The sequence below is a fragment of the Osmerus mordax genome, chromosome 1 (assembly GCF_038355195.1).
Source record: "Osmerus mordax isolate fOsmMor3 chromosome 1, fOsmMor3.pri, whole genome shotgun sequence".
Classification (NCBI taxonomy): Eukaryota; Metazoa; Chordata; class Actinopteri; order Osmeriformes; family Osmeridae; genus Osmerus; species Osmerus mordax.
The window spans coordinates 19,690,274-19,708,379 of record NC_090050.1 but is presented as its reverse complement, the minus strand read 5'-3'; the positions used below and the strand labels follow the sequence as shown (position 1 = coordinate 19,708,379).

General features: G+C 42.5%; 1 protein-coding gene across 2 annotated transcripts; it reads left to right on the top strand.

Annotated features, from left to right (window-relative positions):
- The first annotated feature begins 1,925 nt into the window (after positions 1 to 1,925).
- prkcdb (protein kinase C, delta b) lies at positions 1,926 to 17,071 on the top strand. 2 transcript variants are annotated; one of them, XM_067238944.1, is made up of 17 exons: positions 1,926 to 2,105; positions 8,755 to 8,861; positions 9,682 to 9,808; positions 9,894 to 10,160; positions 11,513 to 11,681; positions 12,342 to 12,373; positions 12,464 to 12,549; positions 13,086 to 13,215; positions 13,325 to 13,425; positions 13,528 to 13,615; positions 13,780 to 13,907; positions 14,076 to 14,249; positions 14,333 to 14,424; positions 14,595 to 14,796; positions 14,889 to 15,077; positions 15,289 to 15,417; positions 15,824 to 17,071. In XM_067238944.1, the coding sequence occupies exons 3-17, from the start codon at positions 9,700 to 9,702 to the stop codon at positions 15,980 to 15,982; spliced, it is 2,055 nt and encodes a 684-aa protein (XP_067095045.1). In that variant the 5' UTR covers positions 1,926 to 2,105; positions 8,755 to 8,861; positions 9,682 to 9,699; the 3' UTR covers positions 15,983 to 17,071. The 2 variants fall into 2 exon arrangements, with proteins under 2 accessions (XP_067095045.1, XP_067094252.1); XM_067238151.1 differs by lacking the exon at positions 8,755 to 8,861.
- The last annotated feature ends 1,035 nt before the right edge of the window (positions 17,072 to 18,106 follow it).

The window sequence follows — 18,106 nt, the reverse complement described above, 5'->3', positions numbered from 1 at the left end:
GATCCACATCTATAGGCTCACAATGCATGAACACACAGCTTTTATTGTCATATACCAAACCAAACAGGAAATAATGACACAGAGAGGGCAGAAGAGTCTGAGTAACAGGTAACCTGGGGCGGGGGAAGGGTGATGTGGAGAGAGACACGAACTGACAGAATGGTGTTCTAACGGTTTAACTGAAAAGAACCTGCACTCTAAAATGGTCCTAAGATACAGATGTAATTAGTGAGCAGTGTTAAGTCTGCACCAGAGCTGTTCAGAGAGCGTTTATGCTGTGCTGGAATAAACAGTAAAGTCTACATATAGTAAGTTTCAACCAAACAGAAATAAGGTTCAAACAAGGTTCAGAGTATTCTATGTTTCAGACCAGTTTTTGTCCATGCCATAATTCTCATCTATTAATCTGATTTGTTTCTGCACTGCCGGCATGTAAAAATGCAGAAAACAGACCAGGTGTTTGTTAATTTCACAGAACTTAAAACACTGCAGTGGATAAACAAGGACAGGTTGGCAGCTTGTCGATATAAACAGTTACAAGGCCTTAGTGTTTTACAACGTCACCATGTAAGGCTAAAATAAATAATTGTTGAGAAATGAGTGACGCCTGGTTTGCCTCATATCCTTAAAAAAACACAGAAAGGAATCACCCAGAGCTGGAGGGCTGTCACATGAAATATATTCAGACTAAGACTTTATTTGTTTCCTTCCTACATGTAACAGACTGTAGAGAAACACTTTGCCCTAGATTGATAAGACAATATGGCCTCCACTATGTTCATCGGTGCATTCATTTGTGAAGTAATATACACAGCCAACACAAAGACCGTATAGATGTGTGTGTTTATGTGTAGGAGAGTGTAAAACTAGATGTAGAAATAAAAAAGAACTGAAAGTTGAGGGCGGAGAACGAAATTAGGACAGAAAGAGAAAGTCTCAATCACTATGATGTTTATTCTGGCAGCATAGGGCGCAACAGTCGTGGGCATTGCCAAGGGGAATGTGTATGAACACTGCCCTGAGCACTGGTTCCAGCACACAATGTCCAGGATTTCACTCACCAGGAGTGCAGCAGTCAGTCTATAAAGTTCTAAAAGAGACCCAGTTGACAACAGTTGTTTTAGTTGAGTCAATGAAGGCACAGTAAAAGTAAACTTAATGTGTTTCACAAATATAACAACCTATTCTTCACTGTAAAGTCAATGATACTGACATTTAAAAATGCTTGCTCATACTGTGGGTGACATCATACATAAATGGCACTAACCTTGTTGTGTCTTATTGTTGACTGAACAAAGGTATGGAAAATCCAGCTCCTCAAATGTTTGAGGCCTGTGTCATCAGTGTTTGCGTGCCATAGGTAGAGTCTGAAAATAACTAAAAGAGCACTATAGGTGGAGAGAGAGTCTAAATTTACCAGTCTGTTCAGTCTTATAGTCAGAGAAGAGGGTGGGGTTTGATGAGTCAGCAGCACGTGATTCACTCAGTCCTGTGTGGGCGAGACAGTTGAGACTCTAGAGAGCATGAGATGTGTAGGTGTGGCCATTGTGGAGAGTTTACCTCTGAATTTGAAGTGTGGTCCCACCTCTCTACTCTGTGAAGTGGGATACCCCTGGCTTTGTGTGTGTGTGTGCACGCGTGCCCGCGTGTCTATCAATATTTGCATGTGTCAGTTAGACGTCAGAAAGGCACACGTTTACAAGCCTCTTATTTTGTACGTGTCGAAAACATGTAGTGCTTTAAATGAACACGTTTAGACCATGCTAAAAAGAACAGAAAGGTTCTAAGATTAGATCCAGAACACAAACATGAATATTATTACCTGCACTCCTCCCACCCAAACCATCCCTTTTCTCAACCCCACCCTCTCTTGGCCTCTCTCTCCTTCGCTCTCTCTCTCTCTCGGTCCGCACTTCGGATGTCACCTGGCAACGTCACATTCGTCTCTACACTGCATTGCTGGAGAAAGAAAGAGGGAAAGAGCAGCGGGTTGTCGAACACTTCCTCAAACACACTGAACATTTGTAGTGTGTGTAAAAGAGAGACAAGAGAGTACCAAAGGAGGTAAAACACACGTAAATCTAAATCTACAACCTACTCTAAGGGTAAGTAAACCACTTCACCGCGAACTAGATTACGTCAAGTTAATAAAGAATTTGAAAAAGCTGACGTGACAAAGTGTCAAATGCGCTGCGGAAATTATTTTAGAAAGAGTGCCCGCGATTTTTGTCTAATAGCCATGATCATTACGAAAGTAAAAGTTTAGATTTAGTGGTAAGACTTGAAAAAAACTACACTGCCACAGTTGTCTCTTGTTAACTGCAAGGTGTCTGTCGGAGCAGGCACTTTAAGAACAGGCTTGAAATCAGAGGATTGAAACTGCGGGAAACATTTGCTCGACGCTCCATCTGTAGGAGAATGATTTATCCGTGTTGTACTTACGCAACGTGGGTAGTGTTCAGTGAGACATCTGCATGAGTTTCACGCTACACTTTTGTTAAAATAGAAACGTAACTTTTTTCGCATGGGTTTATATGTTCAACCGCGATACTGACAACAAACGTGCATGCTGCATTTATATATGTTTAACTAGAAAAATTGGCTACTGAAAACATTGAAGCCGAGTGCATCGTTCAAATTGTTCATCCTTTCACGTCCATTGTGGAACTTGGATTGTGACATGGCGATTATGGCTTGGTGGTTGTTTTGGACAACCCCCCTATTTCTCACTCCACCACAACATACTATTTTTTTTTACCAAGATGCCTAAAGGCTTATGCACAATTCGTGCTCCACCAAAGTTTTCTTTTGTGTTTAATGTTTTGATGAGGCCTACTTTTATATACGACTGTATTACTGTGCAATTTATAAAGTGGTTAGGCACACCGTTTCACTTGTCATAACAGAAGTCGTAGGCAATAGGCCTATTCTAGGAATGCAGGCCTGCTGTTTACAGAACACCATCTTCCACTATATGCCTATATTTAGATCGTAAGACCCCATTGCTCTATTTCCAAACGATACTACAATAACTGTGACAGAGTAGGCATTGAAGTCAGAGTGGAGTCATCATAGTTCAAATCAATAGTTGAAACAGATGTTCATGTGTCACCACACTTTGAAAGAAAGGCACTATATGTACATGTGGCTGCATTTGGAGCAGTCAGACCATTGTGTCAATGTTGGCTGTGGGTTGTGGTCTGTGGTTCTGAGGAAACGGTTGTGACATCTGCTCACTGGAGCTCTCCTTCCATCACTGATCCCTGGCATAAGAACAACAGACATACAAGTAACCCTGGATCTGCAGGAGCCAAGCCAGGCTCACAATGACACACACACACAGACACAGTCTTCTGTGTGCACAGCCAACTTTACATACAGAGCTAGATCCTTTTCTGTCTGTGGGGTCATAGTGTCCATGATGGCACTGGCAGTCTTGTATCATTTATTTATTTAGATAACACCTGCTTCTACCACATGTAAAGCTATAACATGCACACTCAATTAAACAGACATTGAGTGGTAAACTCAGGGGCATTGCACAGGCTGTGGTACATCATTAACAGTGTTGGTGTTACTTGTTAAATGAGGGATGATTGTGCTTCTTCACACCAGTATTTACTATAATACCCTCTGAACCTTTAATCCACAGACTACAGTTCGATAATTATGTTTTGGTTATATCCCTCTCTCGGATCCCCACTCTCCCTCACTCTCCCTCGCTCTTACTCTCTTTGTGCCTGTCATGCTATGTCCCCCACTGCAGTCAGTCGCCCTACCTGTGTCTCTCAGGGTGTTTTGCTGTCTGAGGTGCACATTAATCAAGCTGCTGTGAACTGTGAGAGAGGCAGTAATGGACACCACTGTTCATCCACAAGGAAAGGGAGGGAGCAGTGCTTGTGTGTGTTTCGTGTTGGTGTGTGAGAAAGAGGGAGAGATACAGGCAGGCATTTTATAACTTTGGTATTGATTGGAAAGTATTGTGAGTCTAGCAGTACAAAATCAATGGCACTCTGGGCGGAATTTACCTCAGCACAGCCGTCCTCCCTTAGACCTTGAACCAGGAACCTCATCCATCTGCATCCTTCCTCCCTCTTCCTTCTCTCCTCTCCTCTTTTATTTTCCTCTATTCCTCTATTTTTTTCCTCCCTCCCTTCAGCTGTCCTGCAGCAACCTGAGGTTCTTGAATGTTGTAGTGTGTGTGTGTGTGTGTGTGTGTGTGTGTGTGTGTGTGTGTGTGTGTGTGTGTGTGTGTGTGTGTGTGTGTATACTAGTGTGTGTATTGTGTGTACACTAAGTTCCTGGTCTGTGTCTGACACCTGTGACGGTGACAGGTTCAGAGTTAGACATTAACTTTATTTTGGAGAGGAAGGTTTCAGGTGCCTCAAGCCAGTCCTACAAGCCCTTGAAGAGAACAATTATGTTTGTACTAGAATACTTCACAGAGTCAAATGTTTGGATCTCTTACCACAGCAGAAGACTATAGTTTTGATTGCATGGGTTTGTCTGGCAAAGCTTTGAGGGCACAAAGCTTACAGAATGGTCTAATGCCAAATAAAGCCCTGTAAGAAAATGTAGGCCACGATATCACAAGCCATTGTAATGGAACCCCCCCTATCCACTTAGCTTTATACTACAAATTTGTGGAATGTTTTGTGTGAGAAGGAAATGCTGTTTTGCTTAAAGAGTTTAAACTACTGTAGCATAGCAGCACATGAGACATTAACACAGACACATTCAATTACACATTTGTCACACTTTTTGGTGGTCATAGTTACCCTTAGTCTTGACCTAATCATTGGTATGCATTCAAGATTTTACTTTGTTTTAACACTGGGATTCTCTTTGAGATATGTATATTGGGCCATATGTTTGCTGGCCACTAACCAACTCAAATCCATTCAGCCTGGGATTCCACAGGGATTTGGTAATTTCTTATTTCTGAGAACTAATTTGTCTAAAGGGTGGCAGGTTGTAAACTAGCCTTGTCATAATTTTAATTTGACTTAGTTAGCTATCTTAGTGAATCTAACATTACGGCCATTAGGGCTGTCCCCACTCAGTCGACTAGTCGATTTTCTGGTTGATATGCTCTTGGTCGACTAAGATTTTTTTAGTCGAGCTGCCGTATGGCAGTGTGAGATCTGATTCCCGCTTGTGTCACCATTGCTGAATTAAAGAAATGTTCTACATAAATTGTAGATTATATTATTTAAGACAAATAAAGCAACTCAAAAAATATATATTTAACAGAAAAATTGTTTTCCCTTTCGTTAATCTGTGCTTTGTTTTGTTAGTTTTTTGCACACGGCACAAGCACAATTGTCTGCCGAACTACAAACTCTGCCATAGCCTACTTTGTTGGTGTTATTAGGCAAAATGGCAAATAAATCTGTGGTATGGCAGCATTTCATTTACAGTACATTTACATTTACAAAGTACCGGGTGACTCATCTTGAATGCAAACTCTGCCAACAACGGTTTATTTTTCATAGTTCGACGTTGAATATGATGTAGCCTACCACCTGAAAACCATAAATTGGCCTACTTCGCTCATGCTAACACGCGCTGGGTTGAAACATGAATATGCCTATTATAAGAATCAATCCAAATCGAATGACATTATCTTCTCCGGCCAAGACAACACAATCTTTCTCTGTTGCACCGTTCCCCACTCGGCTTCTACGTAAGTTCGCATGCTGCACTTTTTCAGGCAGTGAATAGGGCGCTGATTTGCATGTTAAACAAACAATATTTTTTATTTGTAGTACATTGGTTATTATTTATTATCTATTACAATCAGGCATTTTGTATTATATCGGCATTCGGTAACAACAGGACTGGTGACATGAGGCTTATTATTAGTAATAGCTTATTTTATAGCGGCTGAATCTGGAATGTCCAGCAGCTACATTGAGTCAGATCGGGAAAATGTACATTTATGTTTGTCGAGTTGTCAATCTCCCTTCTTATGTATGTATTTCTTTCATAGTATCTCTTAAAACAGTGAGGTAAAACATCACACAAAATGGTTTGATGAAAAACATTGTGACATTTATAGAAAAAAAAACGTTTCAAATTCCGATTAGTCGATGTTCAGAAGTGCTAGTCGAGTTTTGGTCGACCAAAGAAAATCTTAGTCGGGGACAGCCCTAACGGCCATGGTCTTGATATTGTCAAGGAGAGGATAGACATGCTCAACAATGAACAAAAACCAGTAGGTTGGGTGAAATGCATAGGACAAGCCAGCAAGCCATGAAGGTTTTTGTGATTCGGCTAGCTTCTTTTAGCTAAACATTTATTTGAATGGAAAACTTAGTGAGACAATTTCATTCAGAGACTGCTGATAGTCAACCATTGTTAGCTAAAATTTTACATAACATTATATTAATAAGCAAATAAAAGACAAACAAACAGATCCTAATCTGAAATATTGTTTTATCATTGAGTCAACAAGAACGTACAAACAATGCGAAATCTATGTTCATTACAACAGTTGACTATGATCTTCTGACCGGCTATCAAAGTTGTTTGGCCGCCTGAATGCAACCTCTCCCAGAAGAAACCCTCCTACAAACTCTACTGTCATAAAACACACACCATGTTATTAGCTTTGGTTGTAATAGAACTGAGGCAGGTGTTCAAGTTTAGTTCAAGTTTACTAGTTTCTTTGTTTAGCTCTATGCTTGTTAGCTAATTTAGACTGGTTTTACTTGTTCTAAGGCCTGCTGTAGACCTCTGCTGTAGATCTCTCTCTGTCTGCCTCTCTCCTGCTGTGTCCCCCTCTCCTTTTCTCCCCCTCCACCTCATGTTACAGTTTCTTCAGAAAGGTATTTTGTCAAAAGAACATCAGTGAGGCCCTTTAGATTAGAACACAGTGATTGCAGCTGGAGGTCCACTCACCCGCTGACATGGTGCGTTTGGGATTAGCCATACGTTGTGCTGAGAGAAATTCCAATGGCTCACATACAAATGCTCCTGAAGAACGAGACAGTGAATGTGTGTTTTATTGTCGCTTCAGTGTGCACCATCCTACACATGGGTAATTAGGCTAGTAGATTCCAATGAACGTCCATCAATTTTCACTCTGTAGTTAGACAAGGTGAGGTGATAGTGTGATAAATATGAGTGTGTGATAGAGAGGTATGATTAAGAATTACTGTGTGTTTGTTTCAAATACTAAAAGAAAGCTAGTCTTTTTCACCCTTTCACCTAATATTTTAAAGGACACTTACTGCATTTTCCACACTGGGGACACCTGTTGCTTATGTCATATGGGCCTCTTAAAATAACCTTTTCACTTTACAAAGCTTAGCTTTACAGGTCCAAGGACTCTGCTATTGATGTGACAGCTGCTCTGCTCTGTTGTTGTCAGTGTAGCTGCCTTATAGTAATTCTGTTCCTGTTACGTTAGGTAGAGAATACGAATTCTGACAGAGGCCTGGGGACATCTAGAAGTGGGTTAGTACAGTGGAACAGCAAATGACATGATGAAAACCCCTTGTCAGTGTCAGTGTGCCTGCTTCCCCCATTGAGAGCAAGTAGCCTATGCTAACTTGCTAACTATAGAACAGGTGCACAATAGCTCCCTAACCTGTCAGTCCTGCTCATGCAGTTCTGTTGTTAGCTAGTTAAGATAACAAATATACTCAACGAATAATATCACGATGACACATGGATATTTGTTTTGTTCTTTTTGTTTTGGAACTTGAAGATATTGCAAGATTGTATACAGCAGCATCAGGGTTGTGTTCCTGGAAATATCCTTCCCCTTTAGGGGTTTGGTGTTTCATTCTTGGTGTTTAAGAGTCCTATACTAACTGCTATATAAATTGTGCAATAGACATTTGTTTCCAGTGTATCATATGTTCTACCCCTAGTAATCTCATAGGTAACTTTCCTTCCAAGGTCAAATACTAATATGTGGATGGTATGACTTAATGACATTTCCTTCTTTCAATGATTTTGTTCCCTTGTCTCATTCCGTGGTGTCCCTATTAGCTATATTTAATGTTACTGTTTCTATAGGTATTTTAAAGTCAAATGTGTTAATGAATATCTAAACTTACTTATCTAAACTTTAACATTTACAGTTTCACAAGCTCTTTAATTTGAGCACAAAATCTAATACAAATAGTGTTGTGGTCAGGCCCCATGTTGTCTTTAGGATTACACACACACACACACACACACACACACACACACACACACACACACACACACACACACACACACACACACCCACACACAGAGAGAGAGAGACACACACACACACTCACACACACACACACACACAGAGAGAGAGAGACACACACACACACTCACACAGTGAAGTCTAGTTAATCCACAGAAGTGAATCTTTCTGTGATTCTACTCTAGGGTGCCGTTTTCTGTTCCATTACATTTTGACTTCACCAGCTTTTCATTTCAGTGTGTTGCTGTGTCGCGCTCTCTCTCTGTTTCTCTTCTTCCCTATTTCTCTGCCCACTCCCTCTCCAGCTGTCTGTGCTAGCCTCATTTTTTCCAGTCTCTCTGGGGACACAAGGCTTTCTTTTTCACAGTACTGTGCATTTGTCTGATAAGAGAGAGTAAGTGGCTTTGTGTTTGTGTTCGTTGTTTCTGGACTGATAACATGTCAAACAGGGAAGCAAGAAAGTCCTCTTCCTAAAGCACATTCTCAACACCAATTCCATCATAATTGTTTCTGTCTGAACAGAACAAAACACACTGTTTCCTGTACTTGTTCCTTCTAAGGAATGACATGCAGCTCTGTGAAAAAGAGCATGAAGAGAAACCAGTCTCTTCTGAATGATTGATCCTTTGAAAATGTGCGGCATATCATTTGCCTAAAAGTATGCTCGGTAAGTTTCTACTAAAGGGATTACAGAACAGTTCTTTTGAAGGTTTGCATCTCACTCATCTGCTCATAACTCCCTCTCTTGATCCTTGATTAGAAATGGTCTGACTGTTACAGAACAGAACCTAGGATCTTCAGCCACAAGTGACAGTGCAGAAAAACTGACAGTCCACGTGGCAATGCTGACAAATAGACACAACTAAATAAATTGTTAGAACACAAAGTTCCACTGCTTTGTGGAAATTCCTTAAGGAATTCTGTGGGATTTTCATAGCTCTTTGGGAATTAGAATGTAGGCTAATCCGGTACAGGCTTCATGACACAAGGAAGTGTAGGAAACTACTCCCTGCTTGCTATCTCCCCAGCAAGTTCTGGCTTCCCCGTTCTGTCTTAAGGAACCTGACAATGTCACAATTCCAGAAAATACCTTGTTCTTCTAGCTTGTGTAGTAGTTAGTACGGCACAATAGTGAGGACTTCACGGAGACAAGAAATTGGTTTAGCTTATGTTTGTAAGGAGGACCAATATCTGCTTTGCCTCACTCTCTTGTAGCTGGCTGTATTATTCATAATAACTATAAATGTAACCCTTATTGTAGGGGCCATCAATGCACCCGTTCATTCTCTTTGGTTTTGTTTTCCACTCAGTCCCTCGTGTACTCAGTAAAGTCTTTCTTGCATGAGTTGCTCAAGCATACTTCCTCCCCTGTCTGAGGCTACCGCTGACCAGCTGCTTTGAATTCTTCCTTCTCGTTTTTATTGTGCTTGATAAGCAAACACGTGTATGTTCTTTGGTAACCCTGCCACTGTCTTTATGTATTTCAGGCTGGGTGACGGCTCACCATGGCACCCTTTCTGCGTATAGGCTTCAATACGTTTGATATTGGGGCACTACCCCCCCTGTCTGACCCTCCTTTCTGTGCCATTAAGATGAAGGAATCCCTCAGCACAGGTCAGTGGCACCCGGCACACACAAACACAGTCTTGTTCTCACAAACACTCACATTACACAAATGTACTTTTAAACCCCCTTTCAGAGCGAGGTAAGACGCTGGTCCAGAGGAAGCCCACTATGTACCCTGCCTGGAAGTCCACCTTTGACGCCCACATCTACGAGGGGCGTGTTCTACAGGTGGTCCTGATGAAGACCGCTGAGGAGCCCCTGGCAGAGGCCACCGTCGGAGTATCTGTGCTCGCTGAGCGCTGTAAAAAGGGCAATGGCAGTGCCGAATTCTGGGTAGACCTGCAGCCTTCTGGAAAGGTTCTGATGTCGGTCCAGTTCTTCGTGGAGGACTCTGATGCAGGTAGGAGACGAGCGTATGCATGCACACTTACACCCACACAGAAAACAAAACATACAGTGTCTGACTTCGAACTATACTCGCTTACTCAAGAAGAGAGTTAGCGATGCCCTCTAGTGGTGATACTGTGTCTCACATGGGCTATTGTTACCCAGTAGCACTCCCACACAAAAACTAAAGAAATTAGTGTTATTTTCTTCAACAAGTCAATTCCCTGACTCCTCTAATAAGTTCTTGAGTTACTGCTTAACCTGGCTGGAGCCCATTCCGGTGGCTGTAAAAGAGACTACCGAATGGAAATAACTACTTAAGGCGTGGCTTCATAGAGGTAGATTAGAGACCTGTTTGTCCAGCATTGACAACAACAGTAGGAATGTGAGCACAGATCCCAACATGTACTGTAGGAGCCAGCAGGGGGCAGTCTGATGCGAGCCAGAGAAACAGGCCCTGTAACACCAGAAACTGGACGAGAACACAATATTTAGTGCAGCGTGCAGGACAGCTCTAACTTGCAACTCTGAGGGTCTGTGGGAGTCTTTCCAGGATCTAACTTTCCACAGCCTGCAGCTGCCCAGAAGGAGGCTGTGTGGGAAGGCCCCAGACAGGCCCTCTGCTCCGGGTCAGCTCAGAGAGGAAGGGCATGTGAGCTACTAGTCTGGAGAGGCTCCCTGCTCCAACATTCATCATAGTCCCTCCTCCACTGCTTTCCTAAAAAGCAGACAAGAGTTGTTGTTTTTTCCTTTTTTATGCGTGTCTCTCTCTTATTGGCCACCCGCCCCATGTCCTGAGCTGGCTGGCCGCAGCAATGCACAACACGAAATACACACCAGACAGTGGGAGGAGGCCAAGAAGAGACGTTTGTTCTCTTTGTCTCAATACGCTCAGTTTTTTCCTCTCCTTTTTTGCCGACATCTTTTCCTCTTTATCTCCCTCCATCCTTCCTCATTCCTAATGTCCTTTCCTCCTCTTTGTGATTTGTCACCACTCTGAGTTTTCTCTTTGTTTACTTCTCTCACGCCTCACTAATTTTCTTCCAGTGACCTTTGACCCAGCTCCTTCAGTTAGAGTCAGAGGGCCATATTTTCTGTTTACTCTCCGTGTGGGACAAGAAGTGGCCTGAGCTCCCGCTGCAACTCTCTGCTCCTACACAGGGGGTTGATTAAACAACCCTGGGTCCTGGTCTGATGATTGATGTTTGTGCAAAGTGTCACTCAGCAGATAGTAATACCACTAACATGCCAATGATATGATTGTGCCAGTGGGCAACTTGACTTGTTTCTTGGAATAGAGTGGTGTGAGTCATCAAATATTCTGAGATGCAGCAGTAAAACCTGTTTGTCTGTGTGTTTCTGTAGCTACATGTAAGCAGTCAGTCAAGGTACCCGAGGACGAGGGGGTTATGACTCTTAACAGGAGAAGAGGAGCCATCAAACAAGCCAAGGTCCACTTCATTAAGAACCACGAGTTCACCGCCACCTTCTTTGGACAACCCACTTTCTGCTCTGTGTGCCGGGAGTTTGTCTGGTGAGAGACCATGATCCAGGCCACGGCACCTCACTTCCTGTTACTGGAAGGGTTTACCTTTGGTCTTGGTTGACTACAGTTACCAAAACCTCTGAGTTACTGAGAACTTTTAGCTACAGTCATGTCTTAGTAGTAGGTATTGTATTTTATCAATCAGCACAGTACAAACTGTCCTTCACAGTAAATGCTACATTGAAACCATGCTGTGGAGATGTTCAGCCACTGTAGTTAAAACAGAGTTTACTAATACAGATACCCGCCACTCCCACATAACTCTTAAGTAGACCAGTGTGGTATTTAATAGCTCCTTAACTGGAGCAGTTAGTTTCCAGAAACAACACTACTGGCAACACTGGTATTGTGTGACCATGAGTCACACGTGTTTGGAAAACCCCACTGGGCTTAACTGCAACGTCAGCATAACCTTGGAGCAGTTACTGTAGGAGAGAATATGGTATCTATATTTAGACTCAATTGGAATTTACGTTCTTTGACCCTTGTTATGTGTGTCCAGTTTAAGACTGTGTCTGTCTGGGCCTTGTTGTACAGTAGCAGCTGTAATACTGCACAGCATTTTAGATTTCACAATCTAGGTGATTAGCTAGTACAAACATAATATTCATAATTGTGCATAATTTTTCTTTCTTTTTTATAAAATAGGGGACTCAACAAGCAAGGCTACAAGTGCAGACGTGAGTGTTATTATGATTGCATAATACTTACATTCACATTCGCTAGATTATATTACACTTAGCATTCCTATGTTTTCCTCTTTGGTCCAGAATGCAATGCAGCCATCCACAAGAGATGCATCGACAAAATCATCGGGAGATGCACAGGCACTGCAGCCAACAGCAGGGAAACTTTGGTTAGCATAACGTCCTATCACCATGACCCTCTCTAGTCTGGAGCTCTGGCCTCAATAATGCAGTGCACATAGTACAGTACACAACCTTCTACTGTACCAGGAATGAACGCACTTGGCTGCCATATCATCAGCATCACAGCAGTGTTGAAATGTATTCACGCTGTGTTACATTCCCATGTCAGTAGATAACCAGAAGTTGGAAAAGGGCATAATCAGTTTTGTGCTATTGTTGTAATACTAGTTGTAATGCTAGGCCTGTAAAGTTAGCTGTTATGCTAGTGTTGTAATACCAGTTGTAATGCTAGGCCTGTAAAGTTAGCTGTTATGCTAGTGTTGTAATACTAGGGTTTTACTATTAGGCTAGCCTGAGTGCAGAGAGGTCCTGTCACACCCGTTCAGGGTTGGTGCCCTCTCCCCTGCCCATACGGCCATTATGATGAGGCTCTGGAGCGCCTGTGGTGTTACGCCAGCTTGTTTGTAGGCACTGTCCCTCAGCAGGCTGGCGCAGAGCTGATGGGAGATCTGTATGTGTACAGTTCCAGAAGGAGCGCTTCAAGATCGACATGCCTCACCGTCTGAAGACCCACAACTACATGAGCCCCACCTTCTGTGACCACTGTGGAAGTCTCCTGTGGGGGATGGTCAAGCAAGGCCTTAAATGTGAAGGTGGATGAAACATCTGTTAGACAAGCTTTTCCGTTCTCGCTTTCATTCTGTCTGTTACTCTGTATCAATTTTCCTACTTCCTAACTCGGTGTATTACTCACCTCCTCAGAATGTGGCATGAATGTCCATCACAAATGTCAAAAGAAAGTGGCAAACCTGTGTGGTATCAACCAGAAGCTCCTGGCAGAGGCTCTGTCCCAAGTCAGCCAGGTGAGACGGGTAGTCACATTAGGTCATGCTCAGTTTAATCATTTATCCCAATTAACTCTAAGTCAATAAATCCTAAAATCATACAATGTTTCACATCCACAGAAATCCATGAGGAAATCGGACGGTTCCAACTCGGAAGACATTGGGATCTACCAGGACTTCAATAAAAGTCCAGGAGCAGACTCCAGTGGTAGGAAGCTATCATTACATACAGTGCATTCTGGCAAACAGTCGCTCAGGCTAATGAATACCAGATATCTGGAATACTGTATGTTTCCAAGATGTCCAGTACATTTGCTTTGTTCCAGCATGTTTGTTCACATAGTGCCTGTGTATGTATGTGTTTACCTGAAGGCACTGAGCAGCTGTGGGACAGAAGTGGTCCTGCTCCTGCTCCTCCCTCCAACATCATCCATCAGACACGGCTCACCATGAGCAACTTTGTTTTCCACAAAGTGCTGGGCAAGGGCAGCTTTGGCAAGGTAGGGACCACACCAGCTGTACATTCACAACCAGACTGCCCAGTGGCAGGGGTGAAAATACTGGGAGTGGATTTTGAGATGTTTTGAAAATGTTAAAGTAGACTATCCAGAAACAATGCTTTCTTTTTACACTAAAACACTTCTTTGCTTTTGTGATTGCTTCTGTAGGTTCTGCTGGCTGAACTTAAGGGACGAGGAGAGTACTTTGCTGTGAAAGCTCTGAAGAAAGATGTGGTTTTGATGGATGATGATGTGGAGTGCACCATGGTGGAGAAGAGAGTTTTAGCTCTGGCCTGGGACAACCCCTTCCTCACCCACCTCTACTCTACGTTCCAAACTAAGGTATCATCCCATACTAGCTCCCCTCTTCCCCCTTCTATACACACCTCCCTCAAAAACGTAAATTAAATGGTCTTTGTGTCCAGGAGCATCTGTTTTTCGTGATGGAGTACCTAAACGGAGGAGATCTGATGTTCCATATACAGGATAAGGGACGCTTTGACCTCTACAGAGCTACGTGAGTGCTCACCAGCTTATTATATGGTGGTATGCATGCACCTTAAAAAGTTAGCGATCCGCCTGTTAACCGAGAGAGGATTGTGATTGGGCACGAGAGAGAGGTGTTCACCCAAAAGATCTGCGTAATAATGATAACGAACAGTGTGGTCTCTATCTCTCCTCTCTCAGGTTCTATTCTGCGGAGACCCTAGTAGGCCTACAGTTCCTGCACTCCAAGGGGATCATCTACCGGGACCTGAAGCTGGACAATGTCATGCTAGACAAGGATGGACACATAAAGATCGCTGACTTTGGGATGTGCAAGGAGAACGTGTTTGGAGAGGTCCGAGCCTCAACCTTCTGTGGAACCCCAGACTACATTGCCCCAGAGGTGAGTGTGCAGTGAGAGACACCATCCTCTGCATGTATAGAATATTGTGCTCCTCTTCCAACCCTTTTTTTTTGTTGTCCTCCTGTCCTTAGATCCTGTTGGGTCAGAAGTACACCTTCTCAGTAGACTGGTGGTCGTTCGGGGTGCTGGTATACGAGATGCTGATTGGCCAGTCGCCGTTCCAAGGCGACGATGAGGATGAGCTCTTTGAGTCCATCAGGATGGATACACCCCACTACCCCCGCTGGATCACCAAGGAAGCCAAGGACTTACTGGAGAAGGTAAGCTTCACATTTAGAAGGAACATTTACAATGTATGGTATATTGATTTTTTTATGATGTATGTACATGTTTTTTTATAAGTAGGTAGTGTGTCCAATACAGTTTCCTTTGGGACAATAAAGTATCTTATCTCAGAACAGAACACACACACAGATAGTGCATATGTAGTAAACATGTTTGCGTCAATAAGCATCCGTTGCTTCCTCCCAGCTCTTTGAGCGGGACCCTAGTCGCAGGTTGGGAGTTGTGGGAAACATCCGTGGACACTCCTTTTTCAAGACCCTCAACTGGCCTGCTCTGGAGCGACGGGAGCTGGACCCCCCCTTCAAACCCAAAGTGGTACGACTTTGCTCTGTGTCTTGATGAATGCACTATTAATTCTATTGACTTTTTTCCAGTTATTGTTATCAGAGTAATCTTTGTGGTACAAATGAGATACTGGTATTTTAGTGCTTCAGAGATTTAACAGTATTTGTATCAGCAGAAGCAGTATGTATTTTGCATATCAAACGCGACCAACATTATTATGATCATCTGTCCTCTGGGCCTGCTCCATTGCATTTGACAAACTGCTTTTTGTTGTATCTTTGTTGATACCAAAAACTGATCTTGTCGTTGAGCTCTAAGGATAAGCTTCAGACACATCGGAACAATGATCCTTTAAACGATACAAAGGTCCTTAGTTCTCCATACTGGTCACATGTTAAGCATGACAACTCTGACAACTCTTTTCTGTCAATCACAGAAATCTCCCAATGACTGCAGCAACTTTGACCGAGAGTTCCTGAATGAGAAACCCCGCCTCTCCCACGCAGATAAGAACTTGTTAGACTCCATGGACCAGACAGCCTTCGCAGGTTTCTCCTTCATCAACCCCAAAATGGAGCACTTACTGGACAAATAAACACCCACACTGTCTGCCCTTCCCCCATGGCAGATACTAAACAATTCTATTTGGTTTCGTAGTCGACAGTAGGCCCATGCTCTTTTGTGCTCTCGTCTTACTTATCTTAATAAGTGAGAGCAGGAAAATAGGACAAGAGAATAATCTATTATGTTGTGTTGGGATGCACCCTGTGTCTTTGCAGAGGTGGCCCAGTGTAAATACAGTTAGAGGGAGGGGAGGAGGGCCAGGAGAGGGAAGACAGTGTGGAGGGTGTGTGCATGTTTCACCATTTGTAGGTTCCAATCAGTAGTGGGGGCTTTCTTCTTGTGATAAATCTTTGAATCCATATGATTGATTAATGCACTGTAATATTTGAGATTGTACAAGACACAGGCCTGGGCACTCAGCATACATGTTAATGTTTAGTAAGCACACACATACCTACACACACATACCTACACACAAACAGCACGGACAATATGAGTTGGTGTCAATTTTTGAGTATGTGTTGCATGCTGGGATGTCAAAAGGAGATTCGGTTAGACACCCTGTGTGCTTCAACTACTGTAACTGACTCTAGTCTTGAGAGGTGTGTGTGTTTGTCTGTGTGCGAGAGAGAGAAAATCTCGAGTAGACAGCAGTCCCTATAGACCAGTCACATACAGTATTGGAGCGTCTTCAGCAGGATCCCCTCAGAGTTATGTAGGTTTTCCCTATGAAAAAGGTCTGGGTTTTTCTGAGATGGGTGAGGTATGGAATAATAACTGCGTCTCATAAGTCAGAACCAGGTGGCTCAAGCCACCCTAAATCAGAAGCTCTAAACAAAGACACATGGCACATGGGCTACTAGGAAACAAGGCATTGTAATGGTACTGTATTGATGTTTAAGGATTTGTGTTAATATGTATGTCAGATAGGGTACTTCAGTAATGGATAATTGGGTGTCATGTTACTTGAATGTAGTTATTTTAACAAGGATATAATGTTATAGGATTATTATATGTATATTGTTTAAACAGATAAAATATTGGTGAGCTATGTACTTTTTTACTGTCTTGATATTTTACATCTGATTATAAATTTACAAAAATAAAATAACTCGTATACAATTTACCTTGATATAAGTTCGATTGTTCATGCACTGACAGCCATTACCTTTAATATTTGTGGTTTTTCCGTCTTTTGACTGCATTAATACATTTTTGATACTCCCCTCGGAGACCACTGGCATTCTGTTTGGGTCAGGTATCAAACTTTCCTGCCATCTAGTGGTCAGGTGGCACAAGACACAACTCCATTGTGTCCGAGGCCAGCGAGTCGACGACATTCCTGCAGTGCGCACGGACTGTATCCTCGTCTACTGTCCAGTCTCTCGCGTCACCTATCCTGCAGTGATGGGGAAAGTTATACATGTGCAACACACCTTACACTTTTTAATGGTTATCTGAACACTGAGCTTTATCATAAAAGCAAAGCTCCTGAGCATTTCTTTCTGACAAAGCAACTTGAATAGTCAACCCGTTAAGCTTTAGATGATACATTGAATGAGAAATCGATGTATCAATATCCAATGTCAAATAGCCTATCAAAATGTGATCCTATTTCGTCGTTTATTGAGAGATGTTGCTTTCTGCTTACCCAACAGCCTAATTTCCAGCCGCGATTAAAAATTATTTCGAAATAGGCCTACTTAATTTATTGAAGTTGAAATTTCAATAAAAAAGGCTTCGCGTAGGCTACGCTTTAATCTTTAGTAAACTCATTTAGAGACGGTTTATGCACGAAACCTTATTCCGTGTTCCATTTATTCAATCGTTTTGTATAGCTGTCAACGTGTAAAGGACCGCTTCGGTGGTTTTTCTTTATTGTTAGAACGGGTATTCTACAGAGATTCGTCTTTTGTGGAGGGTGAAACAGTGAAAGGCTGCAAATCGCCGAAGTGAGCGGCAAAAACCTGTTTCCACTATCGGATATTCTTTTAGCCTACATGTTAATGAAAGCTTTATTAAACATTAAATTAGCTCATACATTGTAATTGAAACTGATTTTTTCATTGTACAGCAAACACAAATTATCAAGCTTCTTATCACGATTTCTTCCAGATTCTGTAAAAAAATCGGTATGCTACTTTCTTGACCATGG

Bases quoted from the DNA above. Each gene is read 5' to 3' on its own strand.
- prkcdb (XM_067238151.1), top strand. From the start codon at position 9,700: ATGGCACCCTTTCTGCGTATAGGCTTCAATACGTTTGATATTGGGGCA. The intron at 14,250-14,332 runs GTATCATCCCAT...CTTTGTGTCCAG, and splicing joins ACTCTACGTTCCAAACTAAG to GAGCATCTGTTTTTCGTGAT. The intron at 15,418-15,823 runs GTACGACTTTGC...TGTCAATCACAG, and splicing joins CCCCCTTCAAACCCAAAGTG to AAATCTCCCAATGACTGCAG.